A 13,155-nucleotide genomic window follows, 5' to 3' on the forward strand; every position below is an offset into this window, starting at 1 on the left:
ACCCCTGAATCCCCCGAGGACTTAGGCGTTGGTAAAACCCCTCGGGTGAGGGCGGGCTCCCGGGGGTCAAGGAGAGGATGAGAGCGGACCCCTGGAAGTAAGAGTCCCCACGGCCAAAAGCCGGACTACCCGGTTCTCCCGCCGCTCTAGGCCACGCCTCTTCACTACGCCCGCCCGCCCCGCCCCGCCCCGCCTCGCCTCGCCTGATTGGCGTCTCTCTGCGCCACTCGGACCCGCCTCCCGCGCACGCGCTGTAGGCCGACGTGGGCGGGGCATTCGAGGGCTCGGAGGGCGGGGCGTCCGGAGGAGGTGGCCATGCGGGCTCAAGTGGTAGGTGGCCGCGCCGCCCCCGCTCCCGTCCCCTTTCGTCCTCCTCCCTCCCGCCTCCGAGTGCGGGTTGGTCCCCACCTCTTCTGGGCTTGCCTTGGGGGGGGGGGGTCTCCCCCTAAAGTCCCCCGCTCCGGCGGAGCGCGGACGGACCGAGGCTAGGCCCCTGTGACAGGTACTCCCGTCATGCTTTGTCTGGTAGACCTTGAATAGACAGGTTCTTTTTTCTTTTTCTTGAAGAAAATAATTCCCCAAAGTGAAGTAAATGCGTAAGTGCACGGAACTACTTTGTGATTGACACGAGCTGGGTCAGAGCCTCCGGGGAACACAGAATTGTGTGTTCATGGTTGTCTCTCGGAGCCTCGCGGAACCGTTTCCGCACGGAGGTTTTTTTCTGTAACACACTCATCCACGTGCGCGTGTGTGCAGGTGTCTGCGCCTCGGCACGTGCGTACCTGGGAGGTCTCCGTTGCTTAATGTGTGAATGTGCACAGTTAACCGGAAGTCGGTTCCGTACACTTGAGAAATTTCTTGTTTTATCTGTGCTCTCGGAGAAAAGGACACGACCATCTGCTGAACTGAGTAGAGCAGAGGGAGAGGGCGGGAGTCCCCTCCCAGTCCCAGCAGCACCCGCCCGGATGAAGCATGTGGAGCGGGTTCTTAAAAGGGTTTCTTTGTTGCTTCTCCAACATCATGGTTTACCGAACACGAGCATCCCACACAGAAAAGTCCCACTCGGTTATTTTCATGACTGGGTTGAAAGATGCACAGATGCTTGTTTCAACCACAATGATGGTGTTTCTGGCCAAGTGATTGGAAACATGAGTTTGCCCTTGAATCGGGAACATTTTTGAAGCCTTTCAGATTTTTGTTTCCTTTTCAAAAGCATCCCAAAGACCACTTGAGGGACATGTAACATGAAATCCATCTCCTGGAGCCAGAGATTGAAGACCTTGGAGAGAAGGCATAGACACTGTGTTTGTCTGCACATTCTTTCCCTGGAAGCCTGGTTTGGGTTATTTTGTAACGCCTAGTCCTGCGGGAAATGAGTGTGTTCAGTGTTCACACTATTTGATAACATGTTTCTCTGGATTCTAGTCTGTGATCCTCCCCGTCCACAATGCTGAGCCCTGGTTGGACGAGTGCTTGAGGTCTGTTTTGCAGCAGGACTTCGAAGGCTCCATGGAGCTCTCGGTTTTTAATGATGCCAGTAAGGTACTTATGAACTTCCCATTGATGATTCCCCCCATGTAAGTCACGTTGGACTGCTCTGATGGGCGTTTCCTGACCTGCCAATGCCTTCTTGCTTTCAGGACAAGTCTATGGCTATCATTGAAAAATGGAAAGTGAAGCTAGAAGATTCTGGTATCCTTGTGGTAATTGGAGGGCACGATTCCCCTTCTCCCAGAGGAGGTCAGTTACCATATGCTTAGCTTATTATTTAGCTGTAATGAATGGTTTTTTATCAACATATACGTAGGTAGTTCTGTGTTTTTCAAATCCTGTTGAAAAGCATCCTGAGTAACACTTGAGTTGACCACTTATTAAGTTGGTTAGAGTGTCCCCCGATATACCAAGGTTGCAGGTTTGATCCCCGGTCAGGGCACATACAAGAATCAACCAATGAGTGCATAAACAAGTGGAGCAACAAAACAATGTATCCCTCTCTCTCTTTTTTTTAAAAAAAAAAAAAATCAATAAATAAAAACGTTGCCCTAATCAGTTTGGCTCAGTGGATAGAGCGTCGGCCTGCAGACTGAAGGGTCCCAGGTTCGATTCCGGTCAAGGGCATGTACCTTGGTTGTGGGCATATCCCCAGTGGGGAGTGTGCAGGAGGCAGCTGATGGATGTTTCTCTCTCATCGATGTTTCTAACTCTCTGTCCCTCTCCCTTCCTCTCTGTAAAAAATCCATAAAAATATATTTAAAAAAAATAAAAATGTTTTGTCTTTCATAAAATACTTTTTATGGATTAGATATAACTAGAGCTATATCACATTTGAATGTATTCTACTAAAAACAAAATAATTTGTTGTAATATTGTGAAAAAAATGGAGTCATGCTGCTGTCTTTTTGAAATTAGGTAAGGCAAATCCCATATTACACGTAACAAAATGGAGTTAATTTGATTATGTCTGAAAGGACATCTTTTCTTGTAACAATATTTTCTTAAATAGGAAATATTGGATAACATAGACCCAAAGTATCTATTTTCAGGATTCCTGGGTTATTTTAACTGGATTAAGATTCATTTATTATCATTTTCTATCACAGTAGAGCAAAACATTTCTTAATAATGTGATCACTTGCTAAAATAAAAATAAAACACAATCCCACCCTCTTCTCTCCAAGAGTAAGGAATGTTGATGCCATACTGTGGCCTGAGTTTTTTGTGCTGTGACCATGACAACTGGCTCCCCTCACAAAGGGTCGGGCCTCCCCAAACATCAGGCCCTGGCACAAACATTTGACTTTCTTCAAGGCAATAATATTAAAGCAAATTCCTTGTCTTTGCCAAACAGAAGATTCATTGTGGGAAACTTCCAGGTCCTTAGTGAGCAGCATTTTCCTTCATCCACTCAAATGCTTGGGTTTGATTTTCCCCTTCTAAACCCAATTCTAGTAAGCAACTTTTTAAACAGAACTCATAATTTAAATGTGATTGTGGAAAGTCTCTTCCTATTTTTCAGTTTCCACGTGCTGCTCTTTGGTTTTGATTCCCATGAGGTCTTTCTCTGAGCTTGCCTCCCTTTGCAGTGATGACGGAGATTTAGCCACAGCTGTTTCGGTGATGGCTGCTAATCCATCCCCAGGGGTCAGGAGCCCCTCACTCTGCCTGCCTCTGCGCTTTCTTCTCTGCCTCGTTATCCTGTAGTTTGTTGAAATCTGGGACCCTTCTGCTGACTGGCTTGGGTTGGCTAAGCTCTGGGATTAAAGCTAGAAATTAAGCTGCTACCCTGTGTGAAAACAGCACTGCCCTGGGTCAGCTTTTGATGACCAGAGTGAGGGTGATGGCTGTTAATTGTCCCTACTTCTCTGTTGCAGCTGGTTGACTTTGGTGCTCCAGAGCAGCTAACAGGAGGGGCCTGCCCTCTCTCTTCCACCTTGGAGAGGTGCTCTCCCGATAGCAGTAAATCTGGAAGTACCTTGGGTGTGGCCAGAAACCCTTTGCTAGTCTAGTGTCCCCTGGGCACCTACAACCTTCTCCAGGTTGTCTGGGTTTTGAGTACCAGAGGGATTTAGTGTATTGACTTTGCACACATCTGTTTTGCTTTGTGTCACTTTTCTTGGCGGCACCAGATCTGCGACTGTCTAGTTAACATGACTCAGGTGTCAGCAACCTCTTCTCTAGGGAGAGTGGTCGTTGTGGTCTTGAAGTCTCCTTAGCCCCTTCTTTTGGGACTCAATACCTCCTCCAATCTTCCCTGCCCTCAGCACCCAGACTGAGCTTGCTCAGCATGAATTTCTGCACAGCATTCCCTAATCAGAAGCCATTCCGGCTGGCCCTTTCTCCTCAGCCCAACAGCAGTTCCTGCAGACGCTGGCGGAGCTTACCTGCCCTGGGCAGCCTGGAGCTCCCATGCGGCCCTGGTGCTGGTGGCCATTCGCGGGTTAGCATCGTGCTTATTGTATCAGCCACTAAACATGGGGCCTGCTTTTCTCCCTCCCCTCCTCCGAAGGCGAACCTGATCCCCTCTTGGTAGCGCAAAGTGCTCCCAGTGTTCCTGTAGTACATGTTACACTTAGTTTTATGAACAAGAGTACCATCGAAGATTGAATCATAAAAGAGCTTTCGTTTTCTTTTTAAACAGTCGGATATTCTAAAAACCAAGCAATAGCACAGAGCTCAGGGTCTTACCTGTGCTTTTTGGATTCGGTGAGTAACTCTTTGTTTTATTGCTAAAAGATATGTGTGTGTGTGTGTATATATATATGTTGGTTGAATAATTAAATAATCTTACATTTTAGTGTGGTTCTTGGCAATCACTTCTAATGTATTATAATCAGAACTTTTAAGGTAGATAGGTTTTTGCTGTTTAATTATCATAGCACTTAATGAGTTAAGTTTTTATAAATAGGATTACGTAAAAAAGCAAAATCGCATAGCAGAGCACCATATAAAGAAAAATGAAGACAAACTGGAAAGATGTGGACAAATATAATACTAAACAGATTAATAGCCTTAAGAATAAATAGTTCATGGAAGTTGATGAGCAAATACAAAGAAATGCGGGCGACGACAAATAGGAAAGGACTGGCGTAGGGACTTCACAAAAGTGGACGTGCAAACGACAGACTTTAAAAAAAGTTTAAATCATTTGCAATGAAACACAAATTAGTCAGATGCTGAAAAACCAGTTAAAGTTTTTTAAAGTTGTAGGTACTTGGGACTTGGAAGGTGTGAACTGGTACTGTCGATGGCATCATTTTGCATTGTGTCTCAAGAACTACAAAATGTTTATGCCCTGGACCCCTACGTTTCTCCTGTAGGCGCCTCTGAAATTCCAAGAGAGATTTACGTACAAAGAGCTTCAGTGTTTGCTATTAGGATGGGATATGAGAAACAACAGAGCAGGCCAGTGGAGTAACAGTGAAGGTCCGTGTGAGGGAATTACTTATCTTTTATGAAAAATGTTTAATAACATGACAAATGATTATGATTGGTGAAAAAAGAACACGTGATTGCATCTGTGGTATATACTCAGTGAGGGGTTTTCTCTGTAGTTACTTTGAAGTGCACTTGTGCTCCTTCCTCGAGTCTGGGGTACGGAGCTCCCAGTCTTCTGTGCATTCCCCGGGAGGGGGGTCGGGTGCTGTTTTCCTTCTCAAGCTCAGCACTGGCTCAGAGTTCCCACTTGTGCTGAATTAATCCACATAGGAAGCTTCTTTTTGTCTCATATTGACTCAGCTTTTCCTCTGATTACCAGGAACCTATAGACAAGGCTGTGATACATGTGGAAGTTGGGGAAGATTGTGTGTGTGTGTGTGTGTGTGTGTGTGTGTGTGTGTGAGCACAAAACGTAAACTTGCCCATGAAACAGCCCCACCCTGAAAACAAGACCCCAGCAGGGGCTGCAGCTTCCTGCCCTGCTGCTCTGGTCTCTCATCTCCCTCTTGTTTCTTAGGCTGAACCTCTTCTGCTTTCCCTGTTCTCTTGTGGGGACCCTCAGCCACCCCTCTCGTTCCGTCATCTTTCAGATTCTGCTCTGGGCATTGGAGATGGTGGGGAGCTGTCACAAGACCGTCTGCAGAGGCTGCGGGGTGGGCGTCGGTTGGACAGTGGGAGGTTGAGTTGCTCTCAGGGTTCATTTGAAGTAAGTCAATGAAGAATGTAAATAAGTTTGGTTTTCTCAGGATCACTGTAAGGGTCCTATAGTTTCTGAACATGGCATCCTAGTATTGTTCCAATTTTCTAGTTTCTGTGGTGATTTCCTTCTTTTTAACTTGAGGTCTCAGGAGCACAGACTTGAGTCAGTCATGTTCTTGGTTCAGAACAGTCTCATCTGTCCTGGTGCCAGCTCCGTTTTATGTCTGTTTCTGTTGCATGACTGTGTTGCATGTTTATCTTGATAACATTATGAGGACCCGTGGACCTGCCGCCCAGATTGAGAGCCCACTCAGTCCCCTGACCACATCAGCGCCTGCCTCCCTCTCCTGTGACCTGCCCCCCAGCCACATGCCCTGTCTCTCTACAAACCTGAAGAACTTAATTTTAAAAAATTTTAGTTGTTTTTAACTTTATAAAAAGAGAATCGGGCTGTATATAATATTTTGGACATTTAAAACTTCTTTTGTTAAGATTCATCTATTTTGTTGCATGTCATAGTTATTCAGTTTTTAAAAACTGAGGTGAAATTTATATATGATGATACACAAAATTTTAATGGGAAAATTGTACAAAATGACAGTTTGATGAGTTTTGACAGCTGTATTCACTACATAACTAAGATCCCCCAGTCAAGATCGAGACCATCCCATCACTCCACATTGCTGGGGCTGCCTGTTCTCGAGTACATTGGAGGAACCGTGTAGTATGTGCTGTTGTTTTTAGCTCTTCACTCAGCATAGTGGTCACCCGTGATATTTGTGTGTTGGTGGTTCATTCTTGGTTGTTATTATCCTTTGTATGAATAGACCACAACTTATTTATTTCTATACTCTCCTGCTGTCCAACCAGCCCACCTCCTCACCTGCCCCACTGCTATCGGTGTAGTTTCAGCCACTTGAACAGACGTGACGTGTGTCTCACTGCAGTTTTAATTACATTCCCCTGGTAGATCGTGATGTTGGGCACCTTTTCATGGCTTATTGGCCATTATTTTGTGAAATGCCTATTCAGATATTTTGCCTATTTTTTTAAATTGGCTTCCCTTCCTGTTAGTTAGGAAAGTTTGTTCTGTGTTTGGGATCCTGGTCCTTTGTCAGGTGCACATACTGTGAGTATTTGCTCCCAGGATGTGGCCTGACTTTTCATAGTTTAGTGGTGTCTTTTGATGAGCAGTTTTACATTTTGATGAAGTCAAATTTAATAATTTTTTCCTTTTAGAGTTAATTTATTTCCTAAGAAATCTCTGCTTGCCCCAAAGGAGAAGTTATTCTCTTAGTTTTCTGCCAGTAGCTTGTAGCCTTTAGGTGTTATTTAATCTGTTGTCCACGTCCCACTGATTTCTGTGGGTGGTGTGGGCTCGGAAGCGGCCGTTTGTTGTGGTGCTCGGTGGCAGCACCGCTGGCTGAGGAGACTTTTCTCACGTGAACCGCCCGATGCCTATGTTGAAAGTCCATTGGCCGTGTCAGTGTGGGTTTATGCCCAGGCTTCCCTTCTGTTCTGTTTGTCTGTTGTGGGCACTTCATTCCCTCTGCCTGCTGTACAACATCCCCCTGAGCACACACCATCATGGACTCACCCCTTCTCCTGTCGATGGGCCGTCGGGCTATTTCTACACCTTTGCTCTTGTGGAAAATGCGCTGTGAACATGCCTGTATCACATTCGTTGTCCATGTGGGAGACGTCCTCTTGGGGTCACACCCAGATGTGGATCCCAGGCCGTGGGGACACTACTGCAGGGGCCATGGGTGGTGGCCTGGGGGCAGGGCCTCTCCAGCACTGGGACTGCAGGTTCTGCAGTGCTGGCGGGCGAATGGAGCGAGCGGCCTCACTGTGTCCTGGTTTCAGATTGCACCGAGCACTGTCTATGTTGACAGCCTTGCCCGTTTCCTTTTCTCGTAACATGTTTGCATCTTTTCCCCACTTTTCCTTTTCAAACTTAGAGAAAAGTTGCAAAGAACTCGGCGCTCGGCTAGCATTGTGTCCGCCTCCCAGCACCTGTGTGCCTCCTGCGCAGAAGGACATCGGGCCACATGCGTGTGTGCTTCGTTCCGTTTGCGCCAACATGTCTGTCTCAGCTTCTTTGGAGCAGTTGTAAGTGGACACTGTTTCATTTGTGCCCACATGTGACTGTGCTTACATGGAGATGTGGCTCTCTGTGTGCTGGTCTCCCATCCTGTGGTCCTGCAGCGCTCCCCACCAGTGAGGGTTCTCCAGGTGCCCCACTGCCACCTGCCCTGGGGACAGCTGGCTTCTTCCTTCCTGACCTCTCTCGCCTGCTGGCGCGGCGCTGACAGGCGCACACATTCTTGCCTCCCGCTGTCTCAGTGGAAAGCGTCCACTCTCCCTCAGCGCTGCGCTGGCTGCAGGCTCCGCCTCGCTGTGTTCCTGCCCTGCTCAGAGCTTTTACCGTGAACATGTGTTGGGCTTTTTGTCAGATACTTTTTCTGTATCCGTTGGGATTTGCTGGTTTTCAAGTTATGTTTGTTACTGAAGATTTATAAGATTTTTTCTGTATTCCTGGAATTGGGTGAGCTCTTTTGAAGTGCAGACTCAAGGTTTTCTCAAATAAGATAAATTTTTCTATATTAGTTCTTCATTTCTTCCCTGTTTATCTTGTTTTTTTGCTCTTGGGGTTCTTGCGTGTGAGTGTTAGGTCTTGCATCTGCTCCTTTCCCACCATTGTCTCTTTCTTTGTAATTTTGCCTGTTCATGTCACAGTCCGACCTTCCAGTTTATGTATTCACTGGGAGCTGTGGCTCCCACGTGACGATATTGCCGCTGCTTTTAGGGTGAGACTCTCTGTTGTCAGCTCGGGCAGCGTGGAGACCCCCTTCCCGTTTTCTCCTCCAGCAGCTCTGGGCTGCCGCCTCACTCTGCTTCCCGGGTCCCCTTAGGTGCTCATGGGTGAGTGCAGGCCACGCTCACCTGGCAGAGGTGTGGGAAAAGGTGGTGGCCTTGGCTCCAGGTGGCCCAGGTCCCCGCCTCAGGGTACATAGAGCCTTCCTGCTAGCTCCCGCCCCCTCGGTCCTCCTACAACTACAACGTGGTCTGTGGATCACCAGTTGAGGACCTGTTTAGAGCTCCATGTACATGGGACGGCTCACATGTGCTCTTGTGGTTGGCGGCTTTTGCTGTGTCATACTTCAGTCCTGCTGCTGAGAACGTCGCCAGGGTTTGGACAGGCTATTTATCCATTTACCAGGGATGAACGTTCAGTGGTTCCCACTTCCTGGCTGTGATGGACAAGGCGGCGGGACCACCTGTACGAGAGTTTGTGTGGGCAGATGCTTTCCACTCTGAGGTGTGTGGGCGGATGGAATTGCTGGTGGCACAGTAACTCTGTGGCACTTTGAGGAACAGCCAGAATGTTTTCCAAAGTGGCTGCACCTTCTTACATTCTCACCAGCAATATATGAGAGTTATTTGATTTTTTTGATACTGTTATAAGTGGCATCATTTTAAAAAACTTTGTAGCTGTAAAAAAATTAATTGAACTTAATCTTGTCTCCAGAAACCTTGCTAAATTCACTTTTAATTCTAATATTTCTCTGTAGATTTTCTTGAATTGCTTATGTACACAATCTTCCTCTTTCTAACCCTGGGTCTTGTATTTCTTTTTCTTGACTTAAGTCTCAGTAATTTGTTAAAACCGTGAGCATGGCCATTCTGGTCTCCTTCACCGTCTCAAGATGGAGAGCTGGAACTTTTCCCTATTGAGTATGTTTGCTGTAGGTTTTCTCATATACACTCTTCATAAAACTAAGTTCCTTTCTAAAAGCTGGAGGAGCACGGGACGCCCTGAGACAGAAGAAGGTACTATGCCAGGGTGGAAAAGCTTGACACTGTGTTTTAAGTGCTCACTCCCCTACCCCACCGTGAGCCTGTCCCTCAGCACAGTGTCCCTCTGCAGTCATCCCTCCCCAGCTGCCCGCCACGGCCAGCTCGCCCATGCAGCCAGGTCGCCCGTGCAGCCAGCTCGCCTGTTGCCTGTGCAGCGTGCAAGAGTTGCAGGCTGTGGCTGGGTCAGTGCCGGTCCACTGGGCAGGGTCTGAACTGCCTGTCTGGTCTGTTGCCCGCTTTGCTGTGGGCTGCCTGCCTCTTCCTTTCGTGTCTGTGGCTTCCCGTGAGTTAACGTGGGCTCCTCCCTGCAGGACGATGTGATGATGCCGCAGAGGGTGAGGCTGCAGCTCGAAGCCGCCGTCGGGCACCCAACAAGCGTGAGTGCTGACCTCTGGTTCTGTGTTTTCACTGCCTCTGATGAGATTGTCACCACAGCTTTTTTCTTTCATTTGTGTATTTTTCTTGTTAAGGAGAGACCTGCTTATTCCTGATAACACTTCATTTGGCTAAAACCACAAGAAGTTCACACACAAACACCTAACGTGCCATTTCTCACAGGCAGTGTTTATGATACCCCTGGTGTTGTCTTGGGGGGAAATGGGAAGATAGTGACAGTAATTGTTATAACAAGGGCACAGTTTGAAAAATAATTCATGTGACCTGCGTATACTTACCTGGCACATTCAGAGGTGTCTGTGAAGGGGTCACGTTGCCTGTAGGAGTGAGGCCCCACCGGACACAGGTGCAGGCTCTTGCCTGGGTGGCTCTCCTGAGACACATGCAGAATCACGGCCTCGAGCAAAACCCTTGGAGTCGGGTCAGCTGTGCTCACTGAGCTTCACAGCCTTTCAGCTCCGAGTCCTCCTGGGTGGAAGGCCGGGTCACAGTGGGATTGCCCTCCCAGGGCATCTGTGAGGCGTCTGCAGACCCTGCGGTGTTTTCCTGTGAAGGAGGACATGCCTCCTCTTTGGGTGGCACTTGCTGCCTTCTGGTGGGTACAGAGGGTCTCTGGATTTTGTTCTGTTCTGTTTGAATCAGCATCTTTGAAGCTGTGCCCCTTGGACATGAACGCACAGGCTGAGAGCTTCCTGTGTCACCACAGTGCTTAGCAGTCCCTCTCCCACCGGTAACTCAGTCGTGTTCTCTTCAGAGCAGCTTCCCTGTCGGCCCCAGAGCCAGGCCTCTCTAGGACCATCTTCCTGGCACTCGCGGGGGCCCCTTCTCATCTCTCCATAGGAGCCCTGCGTGGGGAGGTGGCCGAGGCCCTGTCTAGTCCTCAGATACTCCCTCCTGTGCTCCTCGCTGAGTGTGCTGGTCCTCCCACTATGGAGGGCATCCGACCCTGGCGCTGACATGCGCGCGCCCGCGCTCTCCCCCCCCCCCCCCGCCCCGCCCCCCCGCCCCGGCCCTGGCCTGGAAAGAACAGGTCCGGAGCTCCAGTGTAGCAGGTCAGTGATGGCGGTGCCCACTGCCCTGGCCTCACGTGCTGCTCTGCCTCGGGCTCTGTGGGGACGCAAGCGTGTTTCTTCACAGCTTCCCCTGCGTGGCCCTGCCAGCCCCTTCTGCCTGGAGGCCTGGACTCCACCTGCAGGACGCAGCCCCATGCAGTCACTCTGTATCCCCTGTGATGCCCCTGCCCCATGCTGTGCCCGCCCGTGTGCACCTACACCGCCCGGGCCCACCTGTTGGACGGGGGTTTACAGGGCGCAGGGATCCTGTCTCCATTTGTTTTGTGTCTCAAATAAAAACACTTGTATCTAGTCAATGCTTGGATGTTAGTTGTGTGCCCTGGCTTGGGGGTCAGGCTTCCCCATGGCAGCTTCCAGCCCGTCCGGTGCCCGCGAGGTGTCGTTGCTGCAGGGGTCGTCGGCCCCAGGAACCTCATGTGGCCACAGCTTCCTCGTGCGTGGGACACCTACCTGATGGAGTCGGCAGCATGCCACCCGAGACGACCTTCCTCACCCAGAGTCCGCCGCCATGGCCTCCAGTCACGTCTGCCACACCCTTCCCAGCAGCACCCAGACAGGGTGTGAAGAACTGTCGGCAGCAGCCTCCTGAGCGCACACAAGCCCGACGGGGACAGCGCAGAGGCTGCACCTGGAGCCAGAGCGCGAGGGTGGGAGACGGAGCTGGGAGGACGTCTCTAGGGGTGGAAGCCGAGGGGGGAAGGGGACCCTTCGCAGGAGCTACAGGCGCCTGGTGGGGCTCTGTGACCCCCACCAGATCCTGAGAAGGTCACAAGCCAAGGGGTCTGAGAGCGCAGTGTGCATAGGGCGGGGTGCGTGCACGGTGCAGAGGTGGGCTCAGCCTCCACAGAGGCTTTGTGGATGTCCACAGTCACTGAAGATTTAATGTCTCACCACTTCCTGGTTGGGAAAGAAGTCAGAAAACATGCTTGGACACAGCGTTGGGACAGTCACTGCTTCTAGGAGCCACGTGGGAACGTCGTCCAGCTCTGGACAGTGGGTTGGACCTGCAACCTTCAGGCCCTGGTCATCAGGCATCATTGGATTCCTCCGTGGGGTCAGTAGACTGACCTCCAGCAATGTTGGCGAGATTTCCCAGTGACGTGAAAGGAGAGATTAGATGCACAAGCAAGACGCTGTGGTCTCACTCCTTTGCTGGGAAGAGGAAGAGGAGTGGGAAGAAGTCCTGGATGGACTTCTGCTCACAGGTTGTCTACAGGGCAGTGCAGGGGCAGGTTTGCAGACGTTTCTCTCAGGTCTGACAGGTGTGACGGAATTACAGGTGGCACGACTCCAGAGGAGCAGCCCAGCTTTTCCAGAGTTTAAATTGCACTGACGGCCAAGCTCACTGCTTCTGCCTGTCCATGCTAACCGTGTGACCCTGCGACAGTCACAGGCACGGCCCCGCCCCGCAAGGAGGACGCTGTGTTTGAGCAGTTGGGTGAGCCGTCCTCATGGGGGATGCCGTGTCTTCCTTCCGAGTGTCTGCCACACAGCAGTTCCTAGCATTGGAACGTGGCCCAGTAGAAGCTGCTACAGCCCCTGGCACCAGTGTGGGTGCTCTCGAGAGCGAGCTGCTTTCACATACGTTGCTGTCCACCTTTTTCATTTTCATACTGAAAACAATCAAACATGATCAGCTCCTTGATGAAATTATTTTGCGCAGTCCTGCAGGCAAGACTCAGATGGACCACGATGTCTGGGGATACGCAAGGAATTTAGAAAAAGGCAGACTGTGTCTGTTTCTCATGCTATTAAACTGCCTTGGTCTGCTTTTTGACAAAGTTCAAGGCTAAGCTTTTCGTGCTCGCCATCTCTACTCAAGTTCACACTCAAGAGGAACTCTGCCTCCTCTTGCGAATGCTCCTGGCCGGCGGCTGGTGCCTCTCTGTGGGGCCAGTGCCTGCCTTGCAGGTTTTCATTGGAGACAGGGATGTCCTCACCGTCTGGCTGCATCAGAACAAAGCAGCTTTAGAGAGCTCATTACTGTGGGGTTGGATTTTTTTTTTTTTTTTAATCATGACCTACAGAATCTTAATTTGCAGTTGCTGATTGGTGGTTTTGTCGATTATATCATATATTTAGTTCGGAAAGAATGAAATGAATGCTAAGTGTATGCTTGCCCTTGGCCACTGTTTTCTGAAAGCAGGTTACAAGAAAACCACTTCATTGTGAAGGCAAGGCCCTGTGGCGG

The 13,155-nt window shown here is 49.7% G+C and overlaps 1 protein-coding gene across 9 annotated transcripts in view; it reads left to right on the top strand.

Moving 5' to 3' along the window:
- Positions 1-269: 269 nt before the first annotated feature.
- The window catches only part of B3GNTL1 (UDP-GlcNAc:betaGal beta-1,3-N-acetylglucosaminyltransferase like 1), a 28,516-nt gene continuing 15,630 nt past the window's right edge, over positions 270-13,155 (top strand). For 3 of the 9 annotated variants that reach the window (XM_080681167.1, XM_080681170.1, XM_080681169.1), the window contains exons 1-4: positions 270-330; positions 1,426-1,542; positions 1,641-1,740; positions 4,139-4,203. In XM_080681167.1, the coding sequence (XP_080537293.1) occupies positions 316-330; positions 1,426-1,542; positions 1,641-1,740; positions 4,139-4,203 (297 nt within the window). In that variant the 5' untranslated portion in view covers positions 270-315. Of the gene's footprint in view, positions 331-1,425; positions 1,543-1,640; positions 1,741-4,138; positions 4,204-9,291; positions 9,373-9,806; positions 9,873-13,155 lie in introns of those variants that run through there. The other 6 variants (XM_080681168.1, XM_080681165.1, XM_080681172.1 and 3 more) reach the window with 5 other exon arrangements.

Source organism: Plecotus auritus (genome assembly GCF_963455305.1).
Source record: "Plecotus auritus genome assembly, chromosome: 7".
In the NCBI taxonomy this organism is placed as follows: domain Eukaryota; kingdom Metazoa; phylum Chordata; class Mammalia; order Chiroptera; family Vespertilionidae; genus Plecotus; species Plecotus auritus.